Below are 21463 nucleotides of genomic sequence, written 5' to 3' on the forward strand. Positions count from 1 at the left end.
TGTTTCACGATGACAAATGTGCAAGACATCGAAAGCTGCCCAGGAAAGAAGGCGTGGGGACGGCGGTACTGCATCGTCAAAGAATGTTACGGCCACGCACGACTGCCTCCTCTCCGACGACAGATTTCCTGGCCGGCCGTGGTTTTGTGCTCGCGCTTCCTTCCTGGAGGATCGCACTAGAAAGTATTGTAGTCAGTAGACTGAATTTTTTGGATGAGAAAGAGTCTTACCGGGAAGCCGACTTGCATATTTTTGTAAATTCTACATATGTTTTAGAGCTATTTATTTTCCTTTACGAAGCGTACTGCGTGGTGGCTGCAGGTGTTCTGACTTGCGTGAGTCGCTGAGCACTTAACGCTGTGAGGGTCTGCTTGCGTTCAGGTTGCCGGATACGGTCACCCGAGTCTTGGCGGCCAAAGCATCCCAAGGTCGTGCCGATGCCTCGGCAGTTGTAAACGAAATACTGCGGTTGCTTGGCAGAACATAGCAACTAGCCTAATACATTTTTTGTGCAAGTTGTCTAAAAAGCATCTTAGTGATTCGAAAAGATATGGCGCCTATTATCCGTAGCCAATGAGGCTTTGCAAGCGTGTCAAAACAGCACCACGGAAGAACACGTCTTGTCTACGGTAGCTCAAATAGTTGGCCAAGAACACCTACGCTTAACGCTTAATAAGCGCAGCCATGCCTGCACACTCAATTAAGCTGCTTGATCAAAGCATAATATCATAGTTCAGTATGCTCACGTCCAGAGATACGCTGTAATTGTGTTTGCCGTGCTGGGAGTTTCACTTCGCCAGCACAGTCACACCGGCGACTTCTTTCACGCTGTGAACGATCCCGGCAGCGTAGAGCTTTTCCCTTTTACGACGAATGGCAGGGCGTATCCGACCGTCTAATTCTGAGATTGGTTTGAAACAACATAGCAAAATTTACGCCATTTGTTCGTTTCAAAACAAACATGAACATGCGATCACGTTGGCAGATCCGCGTGGGCAGCCTGAGTAGCGTAGTCTGTCAGTGTCAGTTTTGACGGAAGGTGCCGCAAGAGGCGCTGACGATCGCAGTTCGGCTATTGGAGCCGCCGAGGCGATCGGAGGATTGGTGGAATAAAAGTATGGAAACGACAAAAAACGGGGGCTTACAAAAGCACAGTGCGCAATAGGGGGTAAGGAAATTTGTTTGTGGGAGTTCATAGCGTTTCTTTTCTATTGTTTAACCTAGGTAGGACATTAGGAAAGGGCTTGGTGGCGCAACCCATCACCCTATTCCAAAGGGGACGCTCATAACATCCATCCATCCGGAAGCTTACCAGCAAGTATGCGGCCTGTAGGGTGGGCAACACAGCAACAAAGAACGTCAAGTGGAAAGTCAGAGAAGCTGAAATAATCTCATGGGTGGCGGCAATGGAAAAGAAACCTGCCGTGAGTACTTGAGAGGAAAAAAACGAAATCAGGAAAGAAACAATTTATGATGACTCAAAGGGAAGCTCATTACTTTTCGAAGCGAGATCGGGATGCCTTAGAACACGCACCTATAAAGCCAGATATAATAAGGAAGAAGAAGCATATGCTTGCTGCCGTATATCTAGGGAAACTATGGAGCATGTTTCATTAGAATGTGAAGACGTCTACCCAGCGGTTAATTTAGGCACCACTGGCCTCCTTGAAGCCCTTGGGTTCAGCGAGAGCAGTGGAAAAGTAAACATGTCCGCAATAGGGATTAGTAAGAGGCGATTGGAGTATTGGTGGAAAAGAAGTAGGGAAAGGACAAAAAATGGAGATGTACAAAAGCGCAGTTCGCAATAGGGGATCAGAAAATTTGGTTGTGGGAGTTCATATTTTTTTCTCTTTTTTATTGTTTAACCTAGGTAGAACATTAGGCAGTTTCATAGCAAGAGCTTAGTGGCGCAACCCACCGCCCCTTTCCAAAGGGGACGCTCATAACATCCATCCATTATTATATATTATTACATAGTGCGTGTGCACGTGTATAATACCCCAAATTTTGTCTACATTAGCTGTCTCATAGGTGCAGTTTAGAGGATTGTGATATCGTTCTTTTTTATTGCTCTAATAAAGGATTGTAAACTTGATACTTCAGTTTTATATTTCTTCTAAATTTATGCGATTTGCATATTTAAAAAAATTACGACCTATATGCAATTTTTTAAAATCTTAAATCTAACAAACCTCCTTTAATTCGGTGCAACGGGGCTGCTATTCTGCAAATTGACAAATTCCGCCACATTGTTGAATTCCCCATCTCGTTAGCTCCGATTGGCCCAAAGGCTGCTGTGACCTCTCTGATTGGCTCAAAATGCTGCTATTACCAAATCTGACAACACGGCGGAATTCGGCAATGTCCTGAAAAGATGCCCAGTAAAAATATTTCTTCGTTGCCATGGTTCTTCGATAGGGATTCACAGAGAGAGAGAGAAAGGGGCGGGGGGCGCTACTTGCGCACGCGAATGGCGTCGCCCCCCCCCTCGTCCCCCCCCCCCCTTTTGAAGTCTGTATAGCTTAGCTCTTTAGTTTTCTCTACACGTAACATTTGCACCTACCGTTATGCTACTCGGTTTATGCGATATGGATACGTCTGCTGCGGCGTCACTCGGCGACTGTGGCGAATTGTTCCTTAGTTCGTAACATAACCACATAACGGAATTATGACTGTCGTTGGTCGTGTCGTTCGTCATCGAAGCGATGCTCAGTTGCACGGTAAATGTAGGTCAGACTGTCACTGCTCCCCCTCCCCATAAAAAAGGGGTAAAGAAATATATGAAGAACGTGTACATATAGCGGATCGCACACGAGAGAACGGAATGGAATTTCAACCGGCTGTTTTGTATGTAGCTACAAACAGGATGGCGGGGTTCTTGACTGCTCTTTCTCTCTCGCAGGTGTTTATTCCATGTACGCAACGTCGGCTATGGGATGCGAACTGACAGCAACAATTTCCAGAACGCCGAGCGAAATAGTGCACGAGTTCCTTATACGTTCGAGCGCCGAAACATCGGGGCCCGCGGCCGTTCCCGCGCTTGGCTTTTTCACTCCCGACCGCCGCTCTTTGATCGCATTCCGGTCACGGCAGTGGAAACCAACTTCATCGTTGCTTTTGGGTCAGCGGCCCAATCTCAGGCTCACACTGTGGCGGATCGATGCTGCGAATAACCCCACCTCCAAAACGTATACTGCGCGCTCGCACTCGACAGTTCCGTGCAGTGTGTACTGTATACGCGTCGGCACGCGTAAGCCGAAGGAAGCACGACAATCTTCTGCATAGGCACGCTGCTTACTTATGGGAGACACGGGGAAGATGTGACTAGTGATCCCGTGCGCAGGCTGTAAGGAGCATGCGAAATCATTTAATTTTGGCCTTTATTTACTTTAAGTGACATCTTTATGAAACTTTACTTTCAGGTGTATCTATATGAAAAGAAACTTTCGTAAGCTGTCTGTAAGTATTAGCGTTGTTTTTAGACAAGGCTAAGCCTTATCTTTACACGAGCTTCGTCTTTAATGAAAGGCTTATTCCGCTGGTGTTTGTGCATGGAGACTGCTCTAAATACGCCTTGGAGGTCACTCGCTCGCGCCACGGATTGTGGATGAACGTATCGTTCGAACGCAAATTCACTGACGATAGGGCTGCCGCATATTCGTGACGTCACGTTTTAAGAGGTGCGGCAGCGCATTTGTCGAGCACTCCCGAGAAGAAAAAAAATGAACGTCAGCTCACCGGGAATAATCATTTAAAAAAAGCAAAGTACACCATCGCTGTATTGCTCCAACGCTAACCGTCGGACCCGAAAAAAAAAAAAAAGAAACCCTTCGACGGAAGCTATAAGTGTCATTCAACGAGCGATGAAACGGGAGATCTGGGAAAAAGAACGTGAAAAATAGAAAGGCGGCAGGGTGGATATTAGCTTAAACGAAGGTAAATGACATTATAATTGATATTAAAGGGATGAACGGGAGTTTGGCAGGTCATCGCCTCCTCCATTTCTTTCCATGCCAGTGCAATCGCTCGCTCCCCAATGGGAGCCTTTGGTGCGCCTTAGTTCAGTGACTTGCCGCGATGCGACGCTACCCGGATGGTACGGCTAATGTCCCGTTAGGTACGGCTGCTTGCGTCACGTGTGTGTCTGAGTGCGCGCCGCTGCCGGTCCAATGGAAAAGTGGTAGACGCTCCGTCCCTGCGTCTGTCAGCGTATCACGCGTTTGTCAGGCTTCCTCCGATTTGCGTCGTGAAAAGCCACCCAGATGGGACTCTCCTCCACGACCCTAAAGCAGGTGCGAACGCTAGCCGACGGGGGAGAGTAGAAAGGACGATAGGAGAGGTTGGTGAACGGACGGATCGGCCGCATCTGGCTGGCATTGAAAAAAATACAGGAGGCGCTATGCAGGCCATGTTGAGCGCTGCTTGCTACAAGGTAAACAGAACACGTATTTAATTTCGACAGTTTGGACCGGTGGACCGATCTTCATCAGGGTTTACAAGAAATACTCGTTCTGTTTACCGTGTAGCACCACTCAAGTTTTATATATATATATATATATATATATATATATATGACAACAGAGGAATAATTAGTAATAAGTGTGTAATACTGGCAGCCATAGGATGTGTTAGGTCGATGAAAGGACAAAGGTACTTGGAGATTGCTATATCGAGTCGAGAAGGCAGAAAAGGAAAAATAAAATTAATAGATTGCGCAGAGTTGCCCGAAGGGCGAAGCACTGGAAGCAATAGCAATTAGTATTTAGCGTTGCGCTGGAGCTCCCCAGACAGGTTTCTACGAATACACGTAGGCGACATGTTGACGCGACACAATACGCGAGGCAACTGCTACTGCGCTACAGAAACGCTGCAACTGCTGCAACTGCTACTGCGCTACGCTGGCTTGTGCACTGGTGTGTGATGCCCCCTTATCCAATAACCGAATGATCCATGTGGTCCTTTGGGCGTTATATAAACCTACTACCGCACGCGTTCCTCAAAACTGGCTTCTCCGCATCAGGTGCCTTTATGAGGAGAAGCCCACTGCACTCATTCTCTTCTACAGCGCGCGCGCGCTCACTCAAGCACACAAACATGCGCAAACTCACGCAAACACACGCAAACACACCCAGGAACACTGAGGCACACATGCACGTGGACAGACGTCACGTCCAGTTGTGCAAATCTGCTCGAGCACCCTCGTGTACGCGTACTGGGAGCATGGGGAGACGAGACCCCGTTCCCGTCCAGTGCGCACAGCGTGACGCGGAACGTCGCTACAAAGGCCCTTGCTGCCGAAGCGTGAACCCTCCCTGGCTCACTAATACGGTGCGGCACTACGAAAGCCGTAAGACGTACAGAAGCAGCCGCTAGTGCTCTCACAAGCAGTTAAGCTGCTAATTTGTCAATTTACAGCTACCAAACCGTACACGATCCTGAAACATACTAGTGACGGTTTATCAATCTGTTCCTCTGTCCACCCGTCCTGTTAGTTTCCACGTTGGTCTGATCGTCTGTTCGATTCCCACCCGCGTTCCGCCAGTAATGTCTTGAAAACTGACGTAAAACGAAACTTCCGGCGATACGTACGCGGTGGTTATAGTAAAAGAACATGTTCCGCATTGACTGTAGCTGCAACAAACTATTTACTTGACTCGGGACGAGCGCTTAGGGGTATAAAGGTGAAGTAGTTACTTGTTAACTCGGAGATCGCTATGATCGGATCATTTCCTCCCCGTGTTTGCAGTCAAGGTTTGCCTCGTCGTGATAGAACACTATTATTCAAGTTAATGGTTGGCTTCGTCTTGGTGTGTGAATGTTTATACCGACCAGGAAGTGTGGATAGTCCGTCGTTTGTGCTTTGCAGTTTCTGCGAGACACTTGAGACCGTATGTTAGGTTGTTCTGTCTTCCTTGAACATCGCATGTCGCTACTGAGCGACTATAGTCTATTAGGCCTGTGGTGTACGACCCTCGATGCCTGCCTATTACCGAGTTGTTGTGCTTCTCGGTGCGACCCGGTGAGCAACCGCGCTCTGCCTACTTTCCTACAAGAAGATGACTTGGCTGCTAGTTTGTAGAGCACTTCTAAAGCGAAACGTTCTTTGCCTACCCTCCCAGGTTCGGCGGTACGGCTGACTGCTAGCCGTTTCTGTTTCTGGGATGGTTGGTAGCCTTCTTAAGGAATTGTGTTCTAGATGAAACGCTCTAGAGAACATCCGGTCATCCCACTGTGTGGATAAACTCCTTCGTAATCAACGTCGTGATCTCGCTTAGTCTTGGTGCTTCATTATTTCAGCTTGCTGTCTTTCTCATCTTATGATATTGGTTTAACATTACTGCTACCTGAAGAGGAGTTGGGGTCACCATTGCCGGGTGGCTAAATCCCCTCTTCTAACTTTTAAATAGCAGAAATATATATAGACTTTTCCTATATTTTACTGCGTCAGTAGCAATGGTACCTTCACACCACATCTGTCGCGTCGGCATCCTTTACGTCAGTACACTAACGGAGCATCGCCTTGCTCAACGATTTCATACGATGGATGGCGTATAGTGGAGACATGTTAAAAATATTTGACATGAGTGGGTCAGTGAGCACAGGGCACTCTAAAGTTGTCTGAATTACTTATTGTCGTTCCCATATGGCACAGAAGTTTATACTATTTATAAATGTTGACAATTGCTGCCAAGCAATTGGTTAGAGCATCGCATGCGTAATGCGAAGACGTGGGATCGTTCCCCACTTGAGGCAAGTTGTTTTTTAATCCACTTTCATTGCCATTGATTTATACTTTGTTTATTTCAATTAGTAAGTAGAAGTAATTTCCCCTATGTTTTCCTTGGCGTAAGTGTTTGTTGGCTTTTCATGATATGATATACAGTACAAGTGCGATAAGATCGTGGCCGTGTGCCGTGTGCTGTAGGGGCGAGCGAAAGCCTGCGAGGGGGGAGGGGCGTGGCGAGAAAGATGGCGTATAGCTTGAAGCGGTGATGTTTTCTCGCGCGTGCAAGGGAGGGGGGAGGGAAGTGCGCATTTCCTCATCTATACACTACCAGGGCTGGCTCTGCGCGGCTGCGCGCGTCCTATCTTGGAGGTGATCTGTGCTGGGTTCCCGCACGCCTAGTTCTCGTTAAAGCGAGAGGCGGCACGAAGGGGAATTCGCTCGCCGCTGCTGCCGCTTTTCATTACGCCAGCATCCTAACAGTGAGTGTCCGCGGTCATCGAGTGAAATGTGTTCGTGTTTGCCTCTGCGCGCGTGGCAACGTACTTGTTAATTTAGTTAGTAAGTTACAGCATTTTATGCAGGTGATGAAACGAGTAACCTTACTTTTGTATACCTGTCTAACACTTTGCTATCGTAATCGACGCTTCGCCTGTCGGACGAAACTGGGACTTTCTTTTTCCCTGTCATTTAGGCCGCTGTCAGTGACGCATCGATGTAGTCACAGAGTATTAATTGTAACTTTGTTCAGCCCTCAAGCTGCGCCCAAAAGAAGCCAGCATGCGAGCCCACAACGTTTCAGCGAGATCACGGCTTAGTAAGGACGCTGGCTTCATGTTCACGCGACCGGTGAGGCGTAAATGCAGTGTCAATTGTGGGCGTCTACTAAACCCGTGACAATCGCGTTCTTCCGCAGTTTCGGTATCGGTAGAAGCAGCGTCAGCATAAAAGTAAATCTTTATTCATTTGGAAGAAGAAGGTTGCTCATTACTGAAGAAAAGGGAAGCCGAATTTCTCCTTTTATAATTTCGCACCGAAATCCAAATAAATGAGAAATAAAAGGGCTTTTTCACAGGTTTGCTGCAAAATGCATAACGGAACATTATGTTTCGATGACTTTCCGCAGTTCATTGACTGATAGACTGACTGACTGGCTTACCGATTCATTTATTGCTTGATGAGTGATTGATTGGTTACTTAATTCATTGAGATTAGCATCCTGCACAACGCAACAGAGCTCCAGGTAATTTCTGTCCAGCGGAGCCTCTTTGAAGTGCAGCCAAAGTTTCAAACAAGCATTTTCACATACCGCCATGGCTATCAAACCTGTGATCTTGCGGTCATTTATCAGAATGCCAAAGATAGTGATACGCTGCGGTGGCAGTGGGTGGTTATTGCAGCTATCCCTGCGAATGTACTGCTTTGAATCCTAAATGGCTGCTCCCACCCCCCCTCCCTTCTGTAAACGTGTTTGTAACATTGTGAAATGGTGTCAGTTCGCTTCCCTATAGCTGGCCGAGGCCGTCCTTGGCGCGATGTAGTTATAGTGAGGCACTGCACGCTACTTCCCAGCTGTTCGATGGTGCACAGTACAGACAGCACTGGCTGCTTCCACTTTTTGCAGTGGTGACGTGGTTTGCATTAAGGGCCAAACGGTACTCACGCGAAGAGAATGCCGCCACAGACGCACACGCACGCGTTGAGAATCCAGCTGACAACGGCAGCCGCGGTTTCACCTACGCATCACTGAACGTGAGTGTTACAACGCACTCTCAAGCACGCGGAAATTACTACGAGATTACTCTTTCATGTGCAGCGAAAGCGTGGCGGAATGGAGGCAACAACTGCATTGAAGTTATCTTGTGTTGCACTTGTTGTACTCATTGCTGGAAAAGCTGCATTGCAGATGATTCAGGGACAGAAAAATAAAACACGCACAGACGAGGTCAGAAGCATAAAAAGCAACAATCTTTTAAAGTTTTGCTGCTCGTAACGATCCAGGAGCACCTTCTGTTGTAGTCCCTGAAATGCCACTCTTACTACACGTACGCTCAGCGTTACCGCCGTTTCATGAATGTTAGCCTCGCATTGTATCAAGTGCAGCTCTTGCGCTTGATATGTGTTATGCCGCTTCTCTTTTGTATATGTGTCGAATGAGAAATTTAATATAACTGGCCTGGGTCCATCTCATGATGCTGCCCCAGCATCATCACAGAATTTCGGGCTTTTTGTCAGCTAGGTTTGTTCGCACAACCCTTGTCCCAGCTAATCACAGAAATAAATAAAATAAATTTATATTCGAGCTAGTAATATTGCACTGGTTATAGCATCACAACGATGCGTACACCAGAGAGTTTTAGAATAGTGCCCAAGCCACACCCAAGCGCTGGGGAACGCAAACTACATTGCGCTTGCTTACGTTCTTTTAACGCACAAAGTAGGACTAGTTGGTGTTGATGCATTTGATGAGACATAGTTACTAATGCTAACAAGACTAACGAAAAAAAAAACCTGGGGCAGGACAGAGCGCTAGACTTCACCTGCCAGACTTCATTCAGAAAAGAACATGCAAGAAACCACCGTATGCTCAGATAAATGCGCCGACAAACGCATCAACGAATGTGCCACGTAGGAGAAATGACATGCGCAATGAAGCCAATAGGCGCCGACATGCAAGCCATTACAAAGCATGGATCGCGTTCTTTTCTAAGCCTGGCGGTTTGCCCCCCCCCCCTCCCTCCCCTCCCCGCTTCAGCGCTTGGGTACCCCATAATCTAAAGCTGTCTAATGACGATATGGTCGCTCACGCGTCGCGGCCTCGCATTGAAGTTTGCTTATGTATGCTTTATGCAAAGGTTTCCAGCTACGTCATGTATAGTCATCCTCCGAGCACCCTAATACTCCCTATCCGCGATACAGCCAGGGCATGTGGTCTACTTTACATACAGGTCGGTTAGGGAATAGAAGTTATTAAACATGGTGGCGAATTATTCTACCGAAACAAACATACAAAAAAATCTCCGTGGTTAAGGTGTCCACCACTGTGTGACACAATGCAGTTTTCCTCTTTCTTTTTTACAACCAATTTCTACTCTGTCCGTGGTTCACACAGAAACGCTATTTAGTAGACTCGTACAAGATTGCACCTTCTACAAAAATGCTACCGGAATTCCAAGAATTGTCTACTAATTCGTAAGCGTTCTTTGGCCCGACTGTTACTTTGCGTTTACTTGCTTCCTTTTCCTAACTCATGTATGTCTAGCCATCGCCTTTCCGTTGCCAAAGAAATGAAATTCCTGTACCTAACGGTGTGAGTAGGAGTTGCCAGGAAGCTGCATTTTTCCTTCAAAGAGTTCGTACCAAATGAGCCGGAACGTCATCACAACTGGTTTCACCACAGCTCTTCTTTCCCTTTCTAAAATTTTATTTTCTCTTTTTTCCTTTTGTGCAACGTCACGCGGCGGTACAACGTCACCAGTTTTTTTTTCTTGCGCCATCAATAATTTATTATCATTATTACTAAACTATTATCACATATACCAATCAGCTATATTTATTTTTATGCTCAGCAGCCCCACAGCAGGCCTTTTTGTGCACACATCCATAAAGCAGAAAAGTAAGCTTTCAGGGTGGCCTGACGAGAACGGTTTTCTCTGTGATCAATGTCTTTTTCTTTATTTTTTTGTTTCTATTGTTACTTATCCCTTATAAAGCTACCAATCATCTACATTTAAACTATTATAACGATTAAATGCCCTAAGTTCACAAATTGCACATTTTTGCGCGGATATAAAGCATTACACTTTCCTCGTGACAGAAATATTTTGATGGGGCACTCGACAAAGAATGTTCACGCACTAAAAATCCTTCGCTTGTGTATATCGATCTGCGCGACTGATTCTTCAAAAACAGAGAAGCTGACCAAGCAAGTTGTCACACCTTTCGAAAATACTAGGAGTCCCTGCCGGCTGATCCATCACTGTCGCCGCCATGCGCGTTCTCACCGACGCCCTCGTCATGTACTGCCGCTCCGGGGCTCCCAGGCAGCTGCGTTGCTGCTGTTTTGAGTGGCGCATGATACCGACCTCGTCGTAAGCATTCATCACCGCAGCCGTACCTATTACTAGCTGACCTCCAACTGGCGCTTCTCTGGCACATGGAGTGGCGAACTGACGAACGAAAGTTACATTTTTGGACCGACCGTTACCGTAAGTACGCCCCTCTTTATCGCGTCCATTCACGGTGTACCTACAGTGGTTAATACTGGGCAAGCACGCTGAAGGCTTCATTCGTCGGTTGACACTTCGAGTAGCACTACGTATAGCCTTTCTTTTTTCTTTTTATGATCGTACAACCCAGTTCACTGCTGTTCAACGAGTGCAAGCTGTAAATGATGACATCAAGCCCGTGCCGCGTCATCGTCGCCGCCATCCCTCCGCGCGGTTAGCAACAAAAAGTCATCGCCCCTTCCAGTCCGTGAAGTACGTGAATTGTGTTAGTTACACCGAGTGCTGCACATTGCAAGTCAAACTTCGCAAGCAGTCTGTGTCGTAAATATGTAATTTCACCATTCTTTCATCTCATGTTCGCTTCGGAAACACTGTGTGTTTCTCCGTCTCGGGCACGCTCTTCGGCCTCCCGGTGCTTCCGTTTAAACTCGGCATCTCTGGCGCGCAGCTCGGGGTCGGCCCTACGACGACGAGCCCGTTCACGAGACAACTCTCGCTGACGCTCGCGGTAGGCAGCTTCTTCCTCAGGAGTACGCACTACTCGTAGTCTTCCCATAGTTGTAGCTGGGATGGAATGTGCGGAACCAGTAATCCAAAGTTCCGTATATTGGGCGCAAGGCCCACCGCTGGAGATGCGGGCGCTGCAATCGTTTTGACGATTGGTTGGATTGGTTTGACGACTGACGTGGCTGCCGGCACTTCTTGCTTCGGCACTTCTCGCAAGAAATGCCGGCAGCCATGCGCTCCTAGTATCGCGTTTCAATCGCTGGGCACTGTTCGTTGGCCGCAAACCGCCAGCGTAACGTTTGTTTCTTTTACGGCAGGGTGGAACCAGTCGTCGATAAATTAGATGCCGATCTGGCTCGATCGCCGAAAATGCACCGCGTGACAGCCACATAAGATTCGCGTATAAAATAGAATTCTCACACGTGGAAAAGGGTCACTCCTAAAGCCCCTTAAACTTCTGTAATCACTCCAACCCCTTTCCCCCTGTTGAGCTCTGCTTTTCTCCGCTATAGGCAACGTGGCCCCTTTTTAGCGAAGTCCGACGACAACGACGGCACACGGTCCGCATAAACACCTTCGCTGTAAAGCTTTACTTGGTACATGTGCACAAATATAGGCTAGTGCTATTTTAGGGCCGCGGTACAAAAGTGGAAATGCAATCCGAGCGAAGAGAGCCCTGCTGTTATATTGAGGCCAGTCATGTCTTGCGGACATTCTTGGATGTTTTGTTAGTCATCTGGGCAGATTTGTTTATTTATTGTTAGTTCTTTCTTTCTTTCTTTCTTTCCTTCCTTCTTTCTTTCCTTCTTTCTTTCTTTCTGTCTTTCTTTGCATTTGTCTTCTCTGCCCTACATATACCTTTCTTCATGTCATCTCAAACACCTCACATGAAGTAGGAGGCCCTGCACATTGCAGGGTTGACACCTTCAATTTCCATTAAACTCTCTCTCTCTCTCACTATATATATATATATATATATATATATATATATATATATAACGTGAATGCGCTAAAATGCGAAGTGAGGCAAAAAATTACAGCTGATCGGCTAGAGTGAATCGCTTCAAATAGCCGCCTATTCGAGTGAGGTATCTGCAAGGTATAATATTTTCTATAATCATTGATAATTACGTTTGAAGGCAAGAGTTCGCAACTCCGAAGCAGGTTTCGTTGTTGATTGATGCCGGGCGTGCATCCGCACTAAAACAGTTGCGACGTCCCCTTAGTCAAAAACACTTCGCGAAGGTGTACTTCAAGGTGCGAAATCGAACAATCATGAAGCTGAACAATATGAGATATAGATTATGGAAAACACATTTCATAAGTCACTATTGCAGTGCCTCTATAATATGGCCGGGCCTACATGCTTACATTTAGTTACATACTTACGTTATGCCACGTGGCAACCCAAGTGAAAAATAGAAGCTTTCTTTAGCAACTTCGCTTTAAAATGAAGCATGATGATGACAATATGATGGTAATGTACCTTCGAGAAACGGCAGCGTATACACTCGATAAAGCATTATAATTCACTATAGCTGTAAAACAATCTTGCAGATGACAGCGCAGTAGCCCGTTCTGTCACCAGCAGCAATTTCGACGCTACAGCTATGGGCCTAAAGTTAAATTGCAGCGAATTTTATTGGCGTTTTCGAGCGGCAGCCGAAAGCGCCGCTGCAGAAACGAGAGCTGGATGGGCGAATTGGTCGCGATACACGCGACGGGACTTCCTAGTGTACCATTCTTCTTCCTCAGAAAATAACTAAATAAATGAATAAAAAAGGCAGAACAAATTTAATCAGAGCCGGGGCATGTAGCATGGCAGAAGGATGTGCAGACTGCACTTATCGGTTTTAAGGAGACAATTCGTGCTTACAGGGATATTGAGTAGACTGTAAACCCCGAAGTATTTAATGGGAGGAGAGTAGCTCTGTGTATTAACACCACAGCGAATGAGTTTTGAAGGTATCTTCACATCTAATGACGACATTTAGGAGATAAGAACCATAAAACGTTGGCTAAGGTTCATTTCGGAATTTTTTTAGATTGTCTTGAACTAAAACGAAGAAAGGGCGAAGGGCATAAAAATAGGCACTTAGCGAATTAAATGACGGTAGAAGCAAGTGAAGCAAGGAACTCTGCTTGAAATGGAAGTAATGCGCTAGCCTGATAGCCGCAACGCCAGGTGTAAAGTGAATTCCAAGCCGTTCGCTAACACTATATAGATATAGAGTGTGCTGTGCCGTATGCCTACGGTGCAATAAAAGCAGGCCAAAGGCTGCTTAAAAGGCTGGGCGCGAATGATCAGATCTATATGAGAACGAGATTGAGGAAAGCATCAGACCGGCGTAAAATGTTTCGACAAAAGAACTTGCCTTCGTAAAGGTCCACTTGACGAAACGTTAGCGCTGTACTGAGGTCTGATCTTTTTTCAGTGCTCAGCCGCCTTAATTACAATGCGTTAAGTTTAATTCGCTGCCTAGATTACTAACCTTAGCATGAGTACTCATTCCGTCATATCCGCGTCGGACTTTTCCTGTAGTGGGCCCAACTTTTCTGATAAAGATTTTGTGCTGGTATGGGACTTCTTGTACAAGTTTTTATGCTTATGGCTGGATTCTGCAGAACACTCGCTCAAACTTGTAGAATATGGCCGTCTTCGAAGAGGCTCGCACGCTATCTCGGATTCTCGCTCAGTGACAGCCCCATCCATATATATGTATATAAGGTTATGTGGCTGGTTTAGCTGCGAACCGAATCATTAACTTATCGATTGCGAAAACTGCGCGCTCTATATGGCTTTTGAGACGAGCCCAGACCAGCACAATCGAGACACCGCATAAAAAGAAACGAAACAAGTGGCAGTCATGCTGCCTTTTTATGTGTTGTCATAGGCTGCACACAGCAATCAGCCGTGCACAAACCAGCCGGGAAGTAGCCCTCACTGTCGCCAAAGCCACGCGGCGATCGAAGGAGCTAATGATTCCGACTGAGTGTGCCGTGTGTTACCGGAAGCGGCGACTATGTTTGCCGACTGCGGACATAGCCGAAACGTACGTCGAGATTGGGGCTTCAATAAAGCAGCGAGGTATAGACGATCGTGAGGGCAATTTTGTGCGTTGATTTCGCTCATAGGTGAATTCGCAGCGAATGTTGTTTGATAATATACTTGTACAATAGTGCGCGAAGCAGAAGTACACGTCGTCTGCGGTGCTGTCTGGCTGAAAAATTGCACGCGGGGAGTTCATCGAGTAGCACTTCTATTTTCGTTTGGAGTGAAGACCGTTCAATTCTCAGAACAGGGCGCTCGTCAAACTGGAAAGCCGGCATCGTTGGATTACGACGCATGTCGAGAACAGCAGAACGACGCACGAACATTTTGCGTGCATTGAGAGACAAGTGATGCAGGGTCACTGTATTTTACGTGCGTTTGGACATCGCGTTGAGCCATGTTCTTGAAGTGACAAAGAAAGGAATTATGTTGCTATCCGTCCAGGGAGGGCGAAACGTCGCGCCACGCAGAAGATAATCTATACCACGGCCGGTCTCGAGGGGTGCGCGCGCTTCCTAGAGACCGGCCGTGTCTATACGAAGCAGTTTTGTCCTCCTGACGACAGATGGCCCTGCCGTTTTCTTCAGCTGAAAAAAAAAAAAAAAAAAGAGAGCGTGGCAGCTATGCGGCTGCCACTCTCTCTGTATACTTTGGGCGAAACCGCATCTTTTCGTGCTTACTTTAGCGCTTTTTCTGCGAAGCGAACCATTCTGCTCGGGACGGGGAGAGCCGAGAAATCTAATGCGACCGCTTTGTTTGACCTTGGAGCCCCGTTTTCCTTACTTTCCTATCTTCCTGTCTGGGTAATCCTGACGGCTTGAAACCCAAGCTCCATTCCATCACCGAACGTCGGTGGCTTCCCTTCGAAGACGATAACATTGTGGCAGCTGCTCAAGTGTAAACTTTGTGGGCTGCGAAAGCGCGCGTGTTCTACGCCTACGAGAACCGTGCTTACCTCGCTACATAATGCATTTTCCTTTGTCGGCTTGTGATTTAGATGAATGAATGAATGAATGAATGAATGAATGAATGAATGAATGAATGAATGAATGAATGAATGGAGGCAGCGAGCGTTACCTAAACATTCTTTCAAATGTAGGTGGTGGTGGTGGTGGTGATGTTGAAGCAGGCGGGGTTAGCCTGGCATACATAGCCGGCAATTGTTCCGCCTGATCCTCCTTCGAGTTGAGATCAGTGGTGTGTCACCAGGTGTCCATGAGCTCCGTGTCTCGCAGGAAGGCTATCAGAAGTCGTTGCGCTCTCTTCCTCGATGCCGCGGGCCCTCCGGGGAAAACAACATCTTCAAAGGTCCTGTGCGTGAGACCGCTTTTTTGTAGGTTGTCGACCATTACTTTTCGTTCTGTGTCAAACTGAGGGCATAGCCAAATGAAATGTTCGATGTCGCCAATGTCACCACAGAAAACACAGAGTGGGGAAGCGCGAAGCCCAGTCTTGAATAACCAAGCTGGGGTGTACGCGGAGTCGGTCCTGATGCGGTATAAAAGCGTCGCTTGTTCACGTGTAAATCCATGAGTCACACAGGATTCGTGTGGATTCTTGAACATCTCTCTAAAGTGAAGGCGGATTGCCCCCTTAGGGTTTCGAAAAGCTTTTGGAGCTTTCACTTTTGGGACACATGTCAGCGCTAGGCGTGCGAGAGCGTCAGCTTCCTCGTTCCCATCAATTCCTACGTGTGATGGAATCCACTGAAAGCTTATGTTAAATCCTTTGCTCGTTAGGTCGTCGATCAGTGCCAGAGACTGCCTTGTAAATTTCTCTAGAGGTAGGCCCCGATGTAGTCTCTGTAATGCTGACTTGGAATCCGTCAGCACCACGACATCTCGTGCAGAAAAGGCCCGTAGTTTCCGCAAGCCGCGGTGATTGCGGCACTTTCGACTGTTGTAGAGGAAACTACGCGATCCAGTCGGCCAGACCATGACACATCAAGGGATGGTATGCAGAATGCCGCTGCACAGCTATCTGTTTGTGCGCACACCGAACCGTCTGTGTACACTTGTAGATGGCTTTGAAACACAGTGCTCAAGTGGTCCAGCACAATGAACTTGGCTTCGGCAGTTGAAATGTTGCGTTTCGTCCAGTGGCGTAGCCAGAAATTTTGTTCGGGGGGGGCTACGCCACTGGCCCAATATATATATATATATATATATATATATATATATATATATATATATATATATATATATATATATATATATATATATATATATATATATATATATATATATATATATATATATATATATATAGCTGCACGTTTTTCCCTCCAACCACTTCAGCAAATTTGAGGAGGTTCGTGGCATTTAAAAGAAAAAGTTTAATTCTAGTGACTACTGGCTTCGAATTTTTCACTTAGGAGGTCAATTATTTATTAAAAATTGGCCAAAATTGAAAATTTTCGGCAAACGAAACTATCAAGTTTAAAACTCCGTGACTCAACAATGAAAAATGATATCACAATTCTGTGAATTGCATCTAATAGTACATCTACAGCGGACAAAATAAATATGTTACACATGAATGTCAAAAAAATTTAGTATTGTGGAAATACGGCTTTTGCAGAACCCTTGTACACAACGTAACCAATTAACGTACGATACAAATTGACACAGCAAACTTGTCCGCTTTGACTGTTATAATAAATGCCGTTTACAGAACCACAATATCTGTTCTTCATGCATAGCTATTAGTTTGTAAACGCCGTGCTTCTATTTTTTCAAACTTTCAAATGTTCCAAAATATTGCTACGGCACAATATGTGCGATCTCGAAAGGCCAGCAGTGTGAAGACGACGACGACGGTTAGAAGCTTACGCGGGCTGTCGCCTCTTGGCCAAGCGCAGCGTATTTTTCTTGTAAATATATTTGTACATAGCTTTTCGTCTGCGTCTTCCTACGTAACAATATTTTAAACAAATTTCAGGCCCTAAATCGAAGTTCTGTTTCCAACAGACACTAGGATTTAACTTTCTCTCTCAAATGCAACCAATTTCAATAAAAGCGATTAGCAGGATTAACTCAGAAAAGCGTTTCTGCGTTTTACAAGTATTTGAATAGGCCGCGTCGGATTGGGCCCGAGCTAAAGCTTCCTCTTAAACAATTTATCGAGGGATCAAATACATGAATAATAACTGCATTGTCATTGCCAAAGATAATGCAAACGAATTCTTGAAAGCTACGCTCTGTAAATACAAGTAAAATATGTATTTTTTTCATAAAATATTATACTCGTATGTGCCAAAAATTGTGCCCAACATAACTGACGTCAATGCTTCCATGTTTTTTGTCTATTTATTAAGTAAAGAAAATATCACACGAACTTTAGAACTATATCAGTTCGAAACCAGGAAAGCAGTGCATGCCGCTGATATGAAAAATTAAAAGGCAATGAACTGAACAAGTTGAGGACAAATATCTTAATGAAACTTTGTCATTCAAGAACCGTGCTTACATTCTTGTATATATGCAATGGCCAGTGAAAAATCTCAATGACGCTGTCGTTTGTTCCATTGTATTACGCAGGAGTAGCTGTCCCTTGTCGTGTATCGTGAGTAATTGCACCGAAGTTATAGTCGCGACAGAGAGCACGTATAAAAAGCAGGAGTTCTGCAAGATATATGAGGGCAAGTCAAATGAATGAGCCAACAACGGGGTACTTTATTTAAAAGTAGTCTTCATGAGAATTTAGACATTTGTCCTATTGACTAACGAGTTGCGTGATTCCCGTCTTATAAAACTCATTGGGTTGCTGCTTCAAAAAGTCTGTATCTGGTTCCCTTGAGCTGTTTTTTCGGTTGCCCCAAAATGTAGAAGTCGCAAGGTGACAGGTCTGAGCTGTATGGCGGATGTTGCAGCGTTTCCCACTTGAACTTTGCCAGTTTTGTATTAACCACATAAGCGACGTGGGGACAGGCATTGTCGTGGAGCAAGATGACCCCATTCGTCAATTTTCCACGTTGTTCGTTCTTGATTGCGACACGCTGCCGTTCGGCGTTTCACAATATCGGAAACAATTGATAGCCTCTCAAGATTTAGCAAATTCTATCAGTAATGGACCCTGTCGATCGAAAAAAAAAGTCAACAACACCTTTCCAGCGGAAATGATGGCCTTTACTTTCTTTGGGCGTGGTAAATTCGAATGTTTCCGCTGTAAGCTTTGGCGTCGTGTTTCAGGCTCGTAGTAGTGGCACCTAGGTTCGTCCCCGATCACAGTTGCAAACAAGAAGTCGCCATGCTCATTGTGATACCCGATCAGATGAGTCAAGGCAGCGCGAAACTTCTTCGTCTTCTCGCGATGGATAAAAATCTTGGGGATCCATTGCGCACCAAAGAGCCGATAGCCGAAAAGCTCATGAATTATGGCGTGAACCGAACCGTGACTGATGTTCAGACGGTCTGCCAGTTCATCGATGCTTATCCTCCGTTCTTGTTTCAGCAGCTCATGAACCTTTGAAATTGTGTGGGGGGTGATTGCACGATGGTTTTGGCCCGGTCTTGGAATGTCTTTGCAACGTCCTTTGAACCGTTTGCTCCAACGATTCACAGTGGTCAATGAAATGCAGTGTTCAACGTACACGGCAGTGATATGGTGATTAATTTCTGTTTTGGAAACACCTTCAGCTGTCAAAAACTTCGCGACACCGAGTTGTTCAACTTTTGAAGTGTCCATTATGTGACGCAACCATACTCAACCCAATGTATGAGAGCATTAAAGAACATTTATCTTCACACCTGCGTGTCACTTTTGTAAATGAGACATGCCGTTCTCCTACGCGCATGCCTCGCAGATAATGAACCGAACCATTATTGCGCGGTTAGGGTAGGCTCACTTTCATTTGACTCGCCCTCGTACATTAGAAATGCAAAGATACAATGGGATATGCAAATGCGAAAATACTGCTTGATAAAGGACAAAAAAGTGTCACTGGAAAGAAAGTTCACTGCATGTATACACAAAACCTCGCAACAAGATATTTAAGTATACGTAAAAGTCTCCAATGAGTCTATGTATGTAACTGTATAAGTTAACTGTATATAATGCGTCTAATAACTGTATAACTGTAATAACTGTATAATGCGTATATAATACTGTGATAAAGAAGTAACTGTATATAATGCGTCAAATAAGGCAAATAAACATGTTGCACAATCATAGATTCACAGAATCCTAGATTCCGCCCCCATTCCATCCGCTCCCCCATGTATTGCGCGTGACGGAAGGCGGCGTGCTTGCTCCCCGCTTATCTCCTTTGCGCACACAAGACTGAGCCACCATCGTCGGCTCACCCATTCCACCTCCCCTCCTACGCTTTCACTCGCACATACAGCATGCAGCGCGTGGTCACGATGTTATCACACTTGAACTTTATAAGAAACATGAGGGCGATGGCAGGAATGCGCCTGGAGTGTCCATATAATTGCTTTCGCAATAATATAATAAACGTATCCGGCAACTGAAGCGTCCCGTCGCCCATTACTTTCCGCAAAAGAAGCATCAAAATCGAACTTTCACCATGCGACAATTCGCTGTGCCGCAACAATGTATTTTTTTTCTGTGAGGCGGAGGCACCGAAAGGAAAAAGAAACGCATAGGAAAGTATGTTGGCCAGAATCTAATGCCTACTTCGGGCACCTAATTTGGCTACGGAAGGAATACCGAAGAAAACGTGAAACGCTTGGTCCACTGAGAACCATACGCATACTGTTCAGTATCCTACAGCGGCTCAAGAAGACTTTCCGGAAAGGTTCCGCTCAAGGAATGCGGTGCAATCCTTCGAGTCCCCTCAGTGATGGCGGCGAGCGACCATTGTTTTTTTTTTCTCGTCTGCTAGCCAGAAAACGTCCAAAATTCTGTCCGGTGAAAATCCACTCGGCCAGAGCAAACCGAACGCGCACCGAAGTGTACCGCACGGTGGTCGGGGCCATACGAGAAAAACGTATGCGCTCTGGTTGGCTCTGGCAGCCCGCGGTTAGGGTAGCGAGAACAAAAAAAAAATCGAAGAGGCTCAATGTGTCCTCGCGAATAAAAGTCAAAGTAGAAAAAATAAATAAGAACGTATTTACTTTGGCTGGCTTGAGTGTCTTGACATGGATGTTCTGGCATAGGTTAAAAAAATGTTTATATTTTTTTGTGTGACATGACGGCACAAATGAACCACCCCAACGCTTCGTCTCATTGGACCTCGCTGCCTGTTTGTCAACTCGTCTGCTAGTGTGTTGATTTGGCTTGTCTCGTTGTATGTTCCGATGTAAGACTTAAGAAAAGTCAATAGACATTTGGCGTCAAATGTTTATAACAACATTAAACCCACAAAGTTCCGCAATTGAAAATCTAAAGCACAACTTTGGAAATGTCAATGCACCTTTCACATGAAGAGCTTATGAGATTTATACCCATAAAGTTTCGCAATTGATATCCATGCGCTCCATAGATTCCGTAGCCTCAGTGAGATGCCGTGGCGAGCCCGCTCACCATCAAAGCGCCCTTGAAACTTTGTGCTCGGATGGGACTGCTTGGCGCTATGTGACTCCCGGTGTATGGGCGTTGCCACGAAATCCAGCCCGAGTTTGCAATCTTCGCGGTTAAATGTCTTTTCGAGCGTCAAAAAGACATTCTAGACAAAATCCAGAGTGATTTCCGGCGCCGGAGGTCACTTTGGTCGGCGGTGCATGGACAGCACGAAAAAATTTCGGGGGGGGCTGAAGCCCCATAAGCCCCCCCCCCCCCCCCCCCCTGGCTACGCCCCTGGTTTCGTCGGTAGGTGGGGTACATTGAGGCTGCAGGTAACGTCCGGAAAAGACCATGGCGGGTCAAGGTGACTTCGTTTAGGCCATTCCAATCCTAAAAATCGGAAGGTGTTCAGCGCCGCATGGAAATGTGAGCGAGTTCTTGCTCTTAGCCGCCGGAGAAGCGCCGTGCCTGCGCGTGACTCGC

At 46.1% G+C, this 21463-nt stretch overlaps 1 protein-coding gene across 2 annotated transcripts in view; it reads left to right on the forward strand.

Moving 5' to 3' along the window:
• Nucleotides 1-8270: 8270 nt before the first annotated feature.
• The window catches only part of sei (seizure), a 325563-nt gene continuing 312370 nt past the window's right edge, over nt 8271-21463 (forward strand). The window contains exon 1 of one of the 2 annotated variants that reach the window (XM_070531711.1): nt 8271-8476. Coding sequence is in view for 1 of the 2 variants with exons in the window: in XM_070531710.1 (XP_070387811.1) it covers nt 10881-10932 (52 nt within the window). In the remaining variant the exon portion in view is untranslated. Of the gene's footprint in view, nt 8477-10795; nt 10933-21463 lie in introns of those variants that run through there. The other variant, XM_070531710.1, reaches the window with a different exon arrangement.

Source organism: Dermacentor albipictus, chromosome 1 (assembly GCF_038994185.2).
Source record: "Dermacentor albipictus isolate Rhodes 1998 colony chromosome 1, USDA_Dalb.pri_finalv2, whole genome shotgun sequence".
NCBI classification, from domain to species: Eukaryota; Metazoa; Arthropoda; class Arachnida; order Ixodida; family Ixodidae; genus Dermacentor; species Dermacentor albipictus.